This window comes from Lissotriton vulgaris, chromosome 11 (assembly GCF_964263255.1).
Source record: "Lissotriton vulgaris chromosome 11, aLisVul1.2, whole genome shotgun sequence".
Classification (NCBI taxonomy): Eukaryota; Metazoa; Chordata; class Amphibia; order Caudata; family Salamandridae; genus Lissotriton; species Lissotriton vulgaris.
In genome coordinates this window covers 136,954,160-136,969,946 of record NC_141699.1, presented here as the reverse complement: position 1 = coordinate 136,969,946, position 15,787 = coordinate 136,954,160, and the positions used below count along the sequence as shown (strand labels likewise).

The following is a 15,787-nucleotide window of genomic DNA, read 5'->3' as shown; positions in this document are numbered from 1 at the left end:
CCTAATGGGTACAGCCAATTCGGTATACAATTTAGGGTCAGGGCAATGGCACAGAGGTTTGGTTAGCAGGTCTCAGTGCACTAACATAGTCATAAACCCAGCAGCATCAGTCAAAAAACTTAGGGGTGACCACACAAAAAAAAAGCATTTCCTTACAAGGGCTTATGTGTCGACATACTTCTCCGGTTAATCCAATTTGAGGCACTGCCTTTGCCCATCGCTGCTTTAGGAGTCCTTGAAGATTGCCTAGTACTGTGTGACCTCACAAAGGAGGATTCTCGGTTCCTCTTCTTGTGGCTCAGGGGTTGCCTAGGGTCTGATCTCACGTTAATCTTCTTCCTTCCTGGACTTTTCCCACAAGGCTTCAAAGGGATTTGTAATTCCCTCATTTATGTGTCAATAACCCCCCCCCCCCCCCCCCCCCCCCAAAGGATCACCCCCATATCTGAATAGAATCACTTTTATATTCAATTTTGAGGGCTTGTTTATCGGCGATGAGTATTCAACGTCATTTTCTTCAAATCCGATGTGCCCGCTGGGTCCCCATTAGACCTTGCCTCTCGTGTGACTTTTGATGTCGGTTTGTCCAAAGGGGCGCCCACCATCGGTGTCTCTTTCGGGCCCTGAAGGTTATTTTTTGGGTTCGTCCCTTTGGTTGCCGAGGTAGCCTTGTGAGGTTTCGAAATTAAAGTCTTCAGCTCCGTCCCCTAACTATTTTCAATATTAATTGAGTGGGTTTTTGAGATTCTCTCCCTGGGCTTCTTTGCTGGCACATTTGGTTCTACTCGGTCAACTTCTTCAATTTTTGTGTCGGAGCCTTCAATCTTGGCCAAGTCTGCATCATTAACATTGTCATCTCGGACTTCTCTCCTTTTCTTTTTTGTCTGTATGACAGTGTTATGGCTTGCCTTTTCTTCCTTGCACTCAAGGTTTTCAGCCTAAACTTGGCACTCGCTTCAAAGTTTCACATGTCATGCTGCCTCTGCAAGCAGAGGCTACAGACTTTGCAGTTGTCCTTCAGAGCAACTTTTCGGTGGAACACCGTGCAGAATCCAAATAGCATTTTCGATTTCTCATGGCGATTCTCTCCCCTTTCGTGCATTCTCCGAGCTTGTGGTGGACATCTCATGCAATCTACTTCTATTGTGTTTTTTGCCTTTGTCTGTTTTTACTTTAAATCCAGGAAAAGATTCATGATGCACATTTTATGACGTTCCAAGGAATCAGTGCTAAAGGATGCACTCACCACACACAATTACCAAACAGTTTCCTATCAGAAACATTTAAGCAAGTACTTTAAACTCCAATAGAGAGACTCAATATTCATACCATTAAATGTATTTTTTTAATGTTAGTCCTACCTGGAAGGCTTGTGGTATTACTGGTAGAAGTAACAGCTGAAGAAAACGCTGGACGTTTTGAACCAAGACCAGATGCTAATAAGGCACTATGAATTGAATCTGGATCTATACGTTTCTTTTTCTTCTTTTCTTTTCCCTTTTTGTGGTCTTTTCTTATAAGCCAGGGATCTGTTTTGAGAGATTCAAATTGTTTATTAAGAAGGAAAAACGTAAGTTAATTTTAATATGGAGACATAAATCCGAACACTTTCATCCACCATTTGTAAATTTACATTTTTCAAAATCAGTATTCTGTTGTACCAAATATTAGGGTTTGAGGGGACAAATAAGTGACTTAAATGCAAATACAATTTAGTAGTATTGAGTATTTAATAGATTCACATTTCTAAATTATTTTTCACTCTCTACAAATCCACAATACGTTACACTACAAGGCAACTGAGAGGCGGACTGGCTACAAGCCATAACCCCAAAACTTAGATTCTAAGCATTTAAAAGTGGAAAGTACGAATTTCCTCACAAAAAAAGGGGAGGAGTTTTGCACTTAAAGACTTAGTCAAGCATGTGTACTGTACTTGTAAGTTGGCAATAAGGGTGCCTTGCGGCTATTTAAATTAGCATGACTTTCTTCAATTGCAAAACAAGTCGGGCAATCTTGAGAAACAGCATTATAGTGATAGCAAATGTCCTAAATCGTGACATTCCAAATGCCCCAACTATAGAATTCCTCAGTGCTTCAGAGCGCACTACTGATAACAAATTAAGTTTAGTAATTTATCAAACACCAATCAGTAACTAGATACTGTAGTATCTTCAAGGAATGCGCATCATTGTTTCGACCTAGTAGACACATATTTAAGCAGATGCTTTTACCAAAACCTCAGTATTTGGAAAAGTTTTCTGAAGTGAGTCATTGGAGTTGGTCCCTGATAAACCACCATAAAAAGCAACACTTAAGACACAGTCTGTAACTGAAAGTGGGAGTTCGTTAAGCATCCTTGGCTCTCTGGAAAGGCCAGCACTGCAAGGTTAAACAACGGTTGAGTCTAAATGTGCTGCAGAGATAATCCAATAAATTATAAACCAAAAAAATGCCCAAATAAGCTGTATGTGAACATTGAACTCAATTAGAATATACACAGTTCAAATAACTACAAGGTAACATACAAAACTTAAGACGTCAATCTCACAATGACCATAAATGGAACCAGTATACCCATATGAGGACCAATCTAGGACAATACACTAATTCTAGCATAGAAATATGCACACACAAACAGAATTCCATTTGGGATCTAATTAAGGCAAAAGTCCTTTCTGTCCTACTTGATTTTGAAAGAATATATAAGTTCAATTGTGCGCCTGAACTGAAGAGGAGATTGAGATGAACCAGTGAAACCGAACCTTGTAAGAAACTGGGGATCTGAATTTAAGGCTATCTTGTCTTTGTATATCATGAATGGCTCTACTACACATAGCATTGAGTTCACAAACTCTGCGCAATAAGTGATTGCTACCAGAAAAGCAACTTTTGATATTAAAGCCTGAAAGGAGCATGAGAGTTTGTGGCTTACAAGAAGACCCATAGGTCTCTGCAGATGAGATCTCAAGTGTAGGAAGCTGGCTCTTAATATACTATTACCAAAAAGAGGTATACTGTATAAAGAGTCCAGTTATCCCTTATGAGTGGACATGGGTTCGCTCTAGTAATCCCAAGGAGCTCTATCTAGGGTAAAGAGAGGCTGCAACCAAGTGCTAAGGGGTCGGTCTGGGCAAACACAGCAGGGGGCTCAGTCCTTGAGAGTCTCTGGAACTCTGGCAGGGGGGGTTGGGTGCAGTCGTGCTTTCTCTAGAGGGGTCGCACTGCATGAGGCACTAGCGGTTTTTTGGATGCCTGGATAAACAGGCTGCAGATGGGGGCTGCGGGTCTCGTTCTGCCCCACCCAGAGGGTGAAGGCGGGGTGGTTTAACTCCATGGCTGCTAAGGCAATTCCCCTCCTGTGCTGGGAATTGCTGTATTCCTTTATTTCATGACGAGCTGGGCTCGTCATCAGTGTTTGAGGAGGCTACACCATGACGAGCCCAGCTCGTCATGAGTGTGGAAGGGGTTAAGCTGTGGAGGGTTTCAGGACCCTGAGGGCACAGTTTGGTCCCTTCTGGGGCTAAGGGGCTTGGATGCAGGTTTGCGGCAGTCTAAAGGCTCTTGCGGTTCATGCAGAAAGAGGCTGCAGGTGGGGAATGGAGGGGGCTCAGTTCTGCTAAACCCAAGATGGGGTTCAGCTTTTGAGGGTCTCTATGCCTCAGAGGCACCATTGATTCACAGCGATTTACAGGACTGTTCTTCAGGACTTGCACTAAAGCATTCGGTGTCTGTAGGAAACTGGTTCTATATATACTAATCCAAAATGAGGTATAGTGCGTATAGAGTCCAGGTGACCCCAGAGGTAGGCAGAGGTTAGATAGATCCGTACTTTCTATTTGTGGTAGAGTGGTCAAGCAGTAAGGCAGTATCAGAGGACAGTGTTAAGCATTTGATGTACACAGTCAGCAAATAAATTCACACACTCGTGGACTGAACTCTAGACCAATTGTTTTTGTATAAAAAATACACTGTTTAATTTTAGAACCAGGCAAGCCTGGCACAGGTAAGCATTACATACTTTACAGTAATAAGTTGCTGAATGTAGAACAGTTTGAAAATAGAATAGGAATTGTACTTTGTTTGATTTACAGGGGATGCTGTAGGTTGCAATACTTAAATAAAGTATATTGAAATGAATAGTCTTTTTCAGTAAATTACAGGTAAGTTACTTTTTGCGTTACTTTTCTATCTCAGTGCTGGATTCTTGATTCAGCACTGGGACATTTCCTGCAAACAGGTAAGTAAATAAGTTTTGGTTATTCGTGCTATTTTTAAAGAATATTTTTACATTTCTAAACTCCACACTTAAAAACTTTTTGGAAGAAAATGGTCGATGTTATCCTATGGAGGAAAACCGGTTATCGGTTCACAGGTAGGTAATGGACTGTGGGAGTTAAGGTTCTCGGGTTAGACTCAGGGGTCCCCCAGGGTCAGTGATGCACTCTTGTTACACCCTCAGTGGCACTAGGGCAGCCAGATGCAGAGTGTTGAGGCCTAATGTTATCCAATAGGGGATAGGAGGCCTAAGGTTGGGGGCTACTGGCAAGCAGGCCACTGGGTTATGGGAGCAAAGCTCCTAGGGTCAGGGAAAATGGGGAAACAAAGTAGCACAAAAGGTGCACACTCAGCGGCACTGAGGCGGCTGGATGCAGAGTGCTGTTTCAACGTCAGGTGCCCTGTTTTCTATGGAGAACCAACGGTTTGCAACAGCACTGCAGGAAGGGAGACGAAGGACTTCTGGGTACGACCACCACTTCAAGAGATAAGTTGGGAAGTTAAGGGTTGGTTAGGCACCATTGGCTTTGGCACAGAAGGCCGTGGGGTGTCGGATGCAGGAGTGCCTTTAGGGGGAGGAACTTACCAGCTCCTGGTCGCGGTTAGGGGGGCCTTCTAGATTTAATGTGCAGGCTTCGGCTGGAGACTTGAGGCAGTTCAGGAGTCGCCAGATATCGGGTCAGGGTCGCCAGGGTGACCTCCTCGTGGTGTTTGTCCACTCAAGCTCGGGCCAGGTTCGGCAGGTGCAGAATGGGCTGCATTTTTGGGTTCTGGCTGCTGCTAGAGGTTGCAGTTGGACAAATCTGGTGTTCGCAGGAGAAGCAGTCGTTGGAAGTTAAGGCAGGCAGGTCCCTCTGGGGTTTGAGGTTGCTGGCTGCAGGACACACCGGGATTTCGCAGGAGCAGGTCTGAGGGGAGACAGGCCTGTCGGGCTAGATGCAAATCAGTGGGCATCTTCCTCTTGTTAGCTGGCTGCACTGCTGTTAGGTCCTTGTTTTCTTCTTGTAGATCTGAGGAAGCAAGGTTTAGGGTGCCCTCTAAATACTGGATTTAGGGGCGTTACAGGTAGGTAAAGGGCAGGGACCAATGGGTCACTTCCCTGGGGTGGGTACACCCCCTATTGAGCCACCCTCCAGTGGGAGGGGAGGCAGGAGTCTGTCCCTGTTTGGTTGGGTCCCCCCATCCTCAAGATGGCGGGGACTCAGAGTTGTGCTTCACCTCGCCTCCTACACACGAGGGGTGGAGTTGGCAGAGGTGGGCACACCTCTCCATCACTTGTTTTTAATGCCGGCTCTCCAGCCCAATGTGGGGGGTAGAAGCAGTGGGGACCAGTTGCTGAACGCAGCAAACGGGTCTGGGGAGGCTCACAAAGGCGCTTTGAAGCTTCCCCTTCGTGAACCCTGCCCATCCTGGGGGAGGAGGCTAGGCACCTCGTTCCAGGATGTGCATTGTTTCAAGCCCAGAAAACAGCAGGCTCTCGACCCAGGGGTCCAGAAACCTGTCTGTTGGTGGCAGCCTAGGCAACCACTCAGTCAGGTCTCTAGAAGTTGGTAGAGTTTCAGGGGGCATCTCTAAGATGCCTCTGTCGTGCATTTTACATTAAATCCCACAGTGGCCTTTTCTGGTCACAGTGCCCTGGGTACCTGTGGTACCATTTACCAGGGGCTGACCTGTGGCCAGAGATGCCAATTGGGTTTATGCTTCAATGCAATTTTAGGGAAGGAACATAGGCCCTGGGTACCTGATGAGCAGGAGCCCAGAGCACACTCAGTCAAAGAACATCAGCAATTCAGCAAAAAGTGGAGGCATACCATGCAGAAAGAGGGCACTTTCTCACAGTGCCCCGTTGAAGTCAATGGGGAATGGTACAGTCTCAAAGAGGCTGCAAGTAGGGACTGAGGAGCCAGTCTGTGCAAACCCACAGGGGGGCTCAGTCCTTGAGATGCTCGGGCCTGTAGACAACTCTAGTCCACTGGTACTCGGGCTGGTGGGCTCAGCTGCAGTGCTGATTTCTCTGGTGGGGTAACACTGGGGGAGACACTCGTGGTTGTAGGGGGCATGCAAAACAAGCTGTCTTAGGACCCCGTTGGTCCACTTCTCTCTGGGCTGGAGGATTCGGGTGCAGTGGTGCTTGGTGGTGTTGGATTTTCGTGGTTCCTGCTCCCTGGCAAGAGGCTGTAGGTGGGGACTAAGGGACCAGTCTGATAGAGGCCATTGGGGAGGGGGGTGGGAGGGTGCTCGACTCTTGAGTGTCTCTGTGCCTCAGGAGCACTGTTTGTTCACAGTAACTTGGGCCAGGGAGCTTGTATGCAGTGTTGTTTGGTCAGACAGGTGTAATGGCTGACCTTTTCTGGCTCCTTTAAGAGGGAGAATGGTGGAGAGTGACTCCAGCCTATCACCCCTATAGCATAGGGATTAGGACTATAGATAGGATCCCTGCTTTTTATATAGTAGAGTATTTCCGTGTCCCTTTCTTTAGAGTAGGGCTTATGAATTTGAGTTAGGGGATAGATACATAAGTATTAATCATGATTTGCTTATTTGCTAACGTGTTAGGATATTTTCCATGGAGTTATGCATATTGCGGGCCCCGTAGGCCTTAAACGAGACAGACTCCATCTTGCCCTCTGCCTGGTAGCTCGAGAGGCCTTCTAGGTGAAGTGTAATGTTTTAGTTTCAAGCTGTTGTTCGCTTGGAGAGAACCGGCTCAGGCTGGCCCTTATCGAAGGAATGTATTTTTCTCCACTCCGAAGCACCAACTTGAGGCCGGCCGGCTGGGAACGTGTCCTTGGTACGGGGAGGTACAAGAATTTGGTGGGCGGCAGGTTGCTGGCCGTAGCTTTCCATGAAGGAACAGGTTTTGATATTAGCGAAGGTGTTAGTTAGTCGACAGTCAGTCCTAGGCGGCATCTAGCCGTTAGCATCTCTGCCATTAATCATTTCATGGCGGACAGTCGCCATCTTTGAAGTCCGAGAAAGATTTAAGACCGAAACTCGCTGAGAGAGACTGAAGGAGAATTAGCGCGGAGCGCACTGAAACAGAGAGAGAGAGAGAGAGACAGTAGCTAATAACCAGCAAGGTTCCAGTGGCCTGGAGGGAAGCAGACGAGGTTGAGCCTAGCGGTGCAGACGTGTACTTGTGACGGCTGGGGTGTGACTGCGAGACGAGCCAGGACACAGACGAGAAGGGAACCAAGATGACTGCCGAGTCCCGACTTCACGTTAACAAGGTGATATCTGCCCTCTTTATGATAAGCGCGCATTCTAATCCTTACCTTTTCCTTTTCTTTGCATAATTCGTGTTGCATAGTATTGTGTTATATGTTATTGACAATAAATACCCTAGTTTCTAGTAAACTAATATGTGCCATGTATTCTTGTTCAATCTTGGTAAACGGTGCTTCTAGGTGGTTGTTATTTAAATGAATGGATGAGTAACCCCAATCAGGTAAGTAGGGAGTAAAGTGGACCTTCGATGCCAAGGATAAGGGGCACATTAAACTATTTGGAAACCGTACTAAATTCTATTATTATAGTTTTATCCCAAGTAGACAAAGGAGAAATTGTTCCGATAGGTACTCATAGGAATGTGGTCGTCGTTGATATACGGCGTTAGTGAGAGCGCTGGGGTGGATTACCAGCGTGTATACCCACAGGATTGAGGCTTGTGTAAGTGAGAGCGCCGGGGGGGATTACTGGCGTGTAGGTTTGCCGGATTGTAAACCGTTTGGAAAAGAGAGCATTGGGTTCTGCAGGCCCATGTGTAGACGCACCGGATTGTGTGTCATGTCTGCCCTGGCGTAGATCAGTCTGGGTCGGAGTGGCCGCGAGACTAACTGATGTGAATAAGATATAGTAGAAAACTTATGCATGTTTATTGCTATTTCCCCATCCTTAGGTACGACTTGTACATACATATATATATATATATATATATATATATATATATATATATATATATATATATCTATATCCATTGTGAATACGTTCTAAGGAGGGAGGTGAGTACGTTTTGGCTGGGTTATAGGGGCCCCTAGGGGCTGATTCCATCTAAGCGGAAAATCCGGCCATTACAACAGGGTTGCGTTAGCAGAAGCTATTGTTTTAGTCCTTTTGGTGCCTGCAAACGAAGAGGAAAGCAGCTTCTCTGCTCCAAGGTAGATATTGCTGGCCAGATAAAGTCATGGATCAATCTTCCACAGCTTTTAGGGCCAACATCGCTTTCTGGATGAGCCGGATCCATGCGATTGTCTGACAGCAGGTAGGCTGGCGGGGTTGACACCAAGTCAGTTGCTACTCCTCAGTTCTCTCATTGGTGGCTCTTAGTCGTCCTTTCTTTTCCAGCCCCATAAATCTGCTTAACTGGTGTCATGGGACCATCTAAATACTCAATTTAAAGGCGTTAAGGGGAGTGAAGAGTAGTAGCCAATTGGTCACTACACGCTCTAGAGGACCACTTCCTGTGGGAAGTTGGCATCATTCTGTCCCACAGTTGCTAATTTGACCACACACAAGATGGTGGGATTCTTTCTTTTGTGATTATTTCAGGCTTCCCATCCTAGAGGTGCATCCAGCCTGGAAGTGTAACGCGCCTCTTGACAATCTAATTTCCCACCTGTCCTGGTGCCAAATGGTCATGTAGTCACATTCGGATCAAGAGAGAATACCAACATTTTGCATGTTAACGTTTAATACTTTATTGACAAATTTCATTGCATGCCTGAGCATGATAATATTCTCTGAAACCGCCTTTGCTTACATTTTCACTTCATGGGCATATTATCAACTACCTTGAACATTCTGTACACAAGCTAATTTCATTAAGCAAAATGTTGTCACTTAAATTTGTCTGCTCGGCGACAGAGCTATCGCAATAGAATACACAATGGAAGACTGATTTGGGGCTTCGGCATGGCAGTATGGGGGATTTATTATATAAACAGCATTACTTCCTTGTTTGGGCAGAGGAGCATTTTGCTGTCACTGTCACTCCTTGCCGGAATTCCAGCCCGGCTGATTCTGGTTTACCTCTGCGAGGAGGGATACCCAGCTCTACAAGAAATGGGAAGCCAGATGACACTTACTCACAGGTAATGAGGAGTTAGATCACCCTACATGCATTTGACAGATTCACACAACCAAAAACACACTAGGTTAGGTAGCGCGAGGAAGGGAAAAATTATAATATAGTTGTTATATGCCAGCATATATTCAAGGTATAGCACAATGGATGAACTGTTTATCTTTTTCACCATTTTCATAATGCAAATTATGCTATTTTGTTTCCTTCTATTAATCATTGCAGCACATGTCTTTTATACAAGAATCACAATACTTCAATACATACTAAAACACCTTGCTGTGTATATCTTGTTTATCTCTTTAGGTATACATCAGTAATCAAACAAAAAAGCTCTAGATTTGTTACCATGATTTCTTTGGGGAGTCAGGGTTGTAATGTTCTGAGGTTGCACGACAAAATGGGCCTCAGGGGAGTGGGAGGCATCCTCCAGGTCTGGGAGTAGCCAGGCTCACATATCAAAGGTGGTGTGCACTTTGAATGCCCTGCCTTGACATGCTAATTTACTATTTTTCCTGCTGGAGGAAGTGTAAACACATCCTGCCAGAGCAGGCATTGTTTCTGACCTCTGAAAGTGGGGCTCTCACCTCCTAGGAGGTCAGAAACTGGTCTGTGATGGCAGGCTGGGCAGGACCAGTCAGGCACCACACTAGAGGAATAGTAGGGTTCAGAGGGAACCTCTATGGTACCCTCTGGGTGCATTTATTTATAAATCCAAAACTGGAATCAGTGTGTTTTTTTTACAAATTTATTACCAAGATCATCCAATATATTAGGATACACACATTGCACATGAAATACAGGACATTGTGAGACAAAGTGACCGCAGGTCTGAGAAACAGTAGGGTCAGTGTAGGTTACTACCGATCAATACATCACCAGACAGTGTTCAGCATGTAACCTTTTCATGTGATGTGAGCTCTTACAGGATGGGGAAGAGCAACTTGTGTCTCCTCCCACTCTTTAAACCCAGGTAAGTGTGTGGGCTTCGCTCACCTCCTTTACCCAAAGTTCATAGTAGGTCAGCCAGGGGGTCCAGATCTTTACAAACGTTTTTGGGCACCCTCTTGCCCTGTATGTCACCTTTTCTGCGACCATATGCACAAGTTACTACTTGTGTTATGATATATCTGTAAGAGACATTAGTTAGTGATAGATTACTTACCTTAGAATATCTCCAGGCGTCAGACTGGATCCGGAAAGCTTTCGTCAGTAGTACCCATGCGCGTCAATAGGCATTGTTGTATGGCTCCGCGTGCATTGTTGGCGGCGTATTCGCCGAGATGACGTCACTGGAGCTTCTTAGACGCACCCATGCGTGCTGAGGTCAGTTCTGTACACAACTGCCCGCGACAGGAACGCAGAGCCATGTAAGATACTGACCACTGGTGCATAGAAACTAGGGCCCGAAAGGATGACCTTAACCCCAGTAATCAGTTCTCAGAAAGGGGAGGATGGGTGGGGCGGTAAGGAATCTATCACTAACTAATGTCTCTTACATATATATCTTTACACAAGTAGTAACTTATGCATCTGAAAGAGACACGTTAGTGATTGAATCCTTACCTTAGAATAGATAACCCCAGCAATACAAACCCCGGTGGTGGGTCTGCGAATAAGATTACACCAGAAAGTCACGAAGAACAGAGCGGTCAAAGAAGCCGTCCCTCCGGATCTGTCAAGGCAATAATGGTTTGTAAAGGTGTGCAGTGAAGCCCACATGGCAGCCTGACAGATGTCCTGCAGGGGGACACCACGTCCCAATGCCGTAGTGGCTGTTGTCGCCCTGGTAGAATGTGTGCGCAGCCCCACCGGAGGTTCCCTTTTAGCCATAGAATAACAGGCCTTGATACACAAGACGACCCAGTGGGAGATAGTCCTCTTATGAACAGCCTGGCCTTTCTTGGCGCCTGCGTAGCCAACAAAGAGCTGGTCATCCACCCGGAATGCTTGTGTGCGATTCAGGTAAAAGGAGAGCGCACGTTTTGGGTCTAGAGGGTGGAGCCTCTCTTCCTCTTTGGAAGGATGCGAAGACGGAAATTAAGTGGGCAAAGTGATAGTCTGCCCGATGTGGAAGGCAGTGACAACCTTTGGCAAGAAGGAAGGACAAGTGTGAAGCACAACTTTGTCCGGAACACCAATAGAAAAGGAGACTTACAAGAAAGAGCCTGAAGCTCACTCACTCTCCTGGCCGAGGTGTTAGCCACCAGGCGGGCAGTTTTCAAAGTCAGAAGACTTAAGGGACAATTGTGAAGCGGCTCACAGGGAGCGCACATGAGGTAGGTCAAAACCAGATTCAAGTCCCACTGAGGCATTATGAAAGGAACAGGAGGGAACATATGCGTAATACCTTTTACGAATCTCTGTACAACAGGGGTATTGAAAAGAGAAGGCTGATCTGGAAGCCTCAGAAAGGCTGAAATGGCCGAAAGGTAGCCCTTGATAGTACCCAGAGCAGAGCCCTGCCGGGTCAGAGAAAGAAGGAACAAAAGGACCTCAGAAAGAGGGACAGAAAGGGGATCCACAGTCTTGGCTGTGCACCATGCCACAAATTTGTTCCACCTGCAGGCGTATACTGATTTAGTGGAAGGACGCCTGGCTGCCAGAATGACATCATAGACTTCGGGAGGCAAGTCAAATGGAATCAACTGTCTCCGCTCCCTCTCGCACGCAAGTAGGTGGAGGCAGGGCAGGTTTGGGTGGAGAACCGTCCCCTGCTGCTGCGACAGAAGATCCTCCCGCAGAGGCAGTCGGATCGTGGGATCCAGGCTCATACCGAGTTGCTCGGGATACCAAACTCTACAAGCCCAGTCCGGAGCCACATGGATTACTCAAGCCCGGTCGCGTCTGATCTTCTGGGCAGAAGTGGTATGTGCCGAAAGGCGTTCAACAGACCCCAACTCCACTTGCGACGAAAAGCGTCGCCGAGCGAGTGCCGCCTTGGAAATTCCAACACGCAGAACGGATGACATTGCGAGTTCTCTTTGGTGGCGAATAGATCTAACCAAGGCTCTCCCCACTGTTCAATGAGACCTTGCGCCACCCCCGAGTGAAGACGCCATTCGTGATCCATCAGACACCAGCAGCTGAGTTCGTCCTCCATGGCGTTCAAAGAACCGTCCAGGTGTTGAACAGTCAAGGAAATACCATGACGTTCCAGCCATGTCCCGATGCGCAGAGCCTCCTGACTTAGGGTCTAAATGTAAATGTAAATGTATTGGCATTTATAAAGCGCACTACTTACCCGTAGGGTCCCAAGGCGCTTCGACCGCTGCGAAACCCTTCCTGGCTTCCCTGAGAGATGGTCCCTTAATGGGTATCTCCAGGGTGAGACCAGGCATCCCCGGCGGTCTGGTGGGGCCGTTAGTGAAGATGAGGCAAGCTAATGCCCAGAGTTGCCGAGTGTGATCGCTGATCAGAGTGGGCACGAGGCGAGAGAATTATCGAGTCCGCTGACCCTGGTCCAGAAACCTGCCGCGCCGGGAATCGAACCCTGGTCCCGGGCCGTCCTCTGCTCTCGGGTCTGCCGCCTCTAACTAGTGAGCCACACTATTTCAGAGGGGAGTAATGCCTTCAGTGCAAGAAGAATCACCCGAAGCTCCAGAAGGTTGATATGGAGCCAGGACTACGCCGGAGACCAGAGGCCTCTGATCTCTGCCTCTCCCATGTGGCCGTCCCAACCCTGGAGGGACGCATTTGTCACCACTGTGTGCTCCGGATGGGGAAGGGAGAGTGATCTGCCGGTGACCCAATGGTGGTTCGTGAGCAACCACTGCAATTGTTGTGCAGCGCCCTTTGAGATCTGGATGTAATCGGACAGGTTTCCCTGATGCTGTGCCCACTGGAACTTCAGGTCCAACTGCACAGCCCGCATGTGCCACCTGGCATGGGTGGTCAGCATAGGATGCAGGAGGCCATGAGTCCCAGCAGCCTCAAGGTATGCCTGACCGAAACCCAGGACAAGGGCTGAAAGATCGGAATCATAGCCCGAATGTCCTGGACTCGCTGTTCAGGAGAATAAACCCGAAACTGCGCCGTGTCCAGTCCCGCTCCGATGAAGATGAGCTTCTGAGAGGGAATCGGGTCCAACTTCGGCACGTTGATGGAAAACCTCAGCAAATGCAGAAGGTCGGACGTAGTCTGGAGATGGGAGACAACTGAGGCGAGCCTGCCTTTAACAACCAGTCGTGGAGATAGGAGAAGACTATGATCTAAGACTAACCCCTGATCTGCGCAGATGAGCTGCGACCACCGCCATCACCTTCGCGAACACCCGAGGGGTGCTGGTAAGGCCAAAGGGGAGCAAGGTTAACTGAAAATGCTCCTGGGCTACCGTGAATCGTAGGTAACGCCGATGGGCCAGCAGGACGGGAATATGAAAATAAGTATCCTGCAGGTCCAATGCCACCATCCAATCTTGTGGGTCGAGAGCAGACAAGACCTCAGCCATAGTGAGCATCTTGAACTTCTCCTTTCGGAGGAAGCGATTGACATTCTGAAGGTCTAAGACGGGATATAGACCCTTGTCATCCTTTGGAACCAAGAAGTAGTGGAAGTAACAACCACGACTTACTTCTGGTGTCGGAACGCGCTCAGTGGCCCCCTTGGCCAAAAGGGCCGCAACTTCCTGTTGGAGAAGTGCCAAATGATCCCAGACATGCGGTGGAACTGCAGTGGCATGGCTGGGGGGAGGAAGGGGGGGGGGGGGAGGGAGAAATGGACTCGAAGGGGAGGGGGTACTGTTGCTGCGCAGGTTTATTCTGAAAGGAATGTGTGTGCATGCCTCTTCCAGAGCTTCGAAAGGAACGAAAGTGGAAGGAGTATGTGCAGCAAAAAAGGCCTAAGGACTTGGCCGTGGCCCAGGAGTCCGTAAAAATGCTCCAATGTGGAATCAGTCTTATCACCAAAGAGGCGGGTGCCATCGAAGGGCATATCCATCAAAGTATTCAGGACATCTGCAGAAAAGCCAGTCGTCCTCAGCCAGGCATGACGATGTAACGCCACCGATGTGGAAATCGCCCTACCCAGTGAATCAGAGGTATCAGTATCACAGCGTATATTGAACTTGGCTGCATCTCTCCCCTCTATAATAGTTCCGGAGAGAACTGTCCGTGCCTCCTCTGGACACTGAGGTAGCAACTGCTCAACCGCATCCAATGGGAATAGCGGTCCAGGAGACAGGCAGCTTTCACAGATCGCAGTCCAGAACTTGCGGAAGAATAAATCTCTTTGCCAAACTGCTCCAGTTTCTTGGATTCCTTGTCTTGTGGAGCAGAAGGAAACGCACTTGGGGACGCAGAGGCCTGAACTGCCAGATTTTCAGGTGTGGGGTGCTGGGTGAGGAAGGCAGGGTCGCCTGGAGACGGGCGATGACGTCGACCCACACCCTTATCCACAGGAGCCCCTGTGTTGGGTTGGGACCAAGTGCCCAAAAGCACATCAGAAAGTGCCTCATTAAACAGCGGTTCTGCAGTAGAAGAAGCTGGCCGAAGCACTTTAGTCAGGAGGTTGGTCCTGACAGCCACTGTAGGGAGCTGGTGGTCAGGAGCCTCAGCCACCCTACGCAGCACTGTGGAAAAGGAACCACTCTCTTCCATAGTAGCTGAAGGGGATGGTGAACCAGGCGCCGGAGTGTAATCCGGCTCACCGACCTCCGTCTCCTCATCCCAGTCGGGGACGGACTCGCACTGTGCTGCAAGAGGGTCTTCAAACCCTTCCCAATACTCCCCTTCTTGCACGAGGGGACGAGGACGTGGGTGAATAAAAGGGTAAAAGTCCCCCATTGGAGTTTGGATCGGCACCGGAAGACATCCCTCCTGCACCGTCCAGACGTCTGAAAAGAAGATGACGGTGTCGGCCGCTGGCGACGCTGATGCCAGTGGGGGCCATACAGAGTTCACCGGTAAAAGCGCGGAGCCCTCTTTCAGAGCCATGGAGGCTTCTGGGCTTCGACGCAGTTGGAGCCGGCACCGTCAAGGAACCCGGAACAGTGGGGCCCACGGGTCCCGAAGGCGAACTGATGGGGCGGAAGATGCATGCCATTGCAGACACGAAGTCTTGCAATTCGCCTGGAGTCGCCGTTGGACCCGGGAAGGGTGGGTGAGCCAACAGTAACTGCTCAGGCTCAGTCGGAGCTGCAGAGGCGGGGCCACCTGCCCCCTCAGCCGCGTCCTGCGAGGGGATGACGAAGAGAGACGCTTCTTCGACTTTTAATGCTTTGCCTTACCTGACTCAGAGTGCGAGGACTTCGAATGATGGTGCTTGCTCAGCGAACGGGCCCTTAACCTCCCACGAGACCGGGACCTGGAACGACGCAGGGCTGACTCCTGGGCCTCGAGCCCCTTTCGGGACTGCTCCCGCAAAGTTTTCAGGGCCATGGCTGAGCAGTGGGAACACGACTCTGTGTCATGGTCACGCCCCATGCAGAAG

General features: G+C 48.5%; 1 protein-coding gene across 1 annotated transcript in view; it reads right to left on the bottom strand.

Annotated features, from left to right (window-relative positions):
* Window positions 1-15,787, bottom strand: part of SBNO1 (strawberry notch homolog 1) — a 946,695-nt gene that overhangs the window by 495,938 nt on the left and 434,970 nt on the right. Inside the window, exon 13 of the mRNA XM_086942451.1 lies at window positions 1,362-1,529. Within this exon, the coding sequence (XP_086798577.1) occupies window positions 1,362-1,529 (168 nt within the window). The remainder of the gene's footprint in view (window positions 1-1,361; window positions 1,530-15,787) is intronic.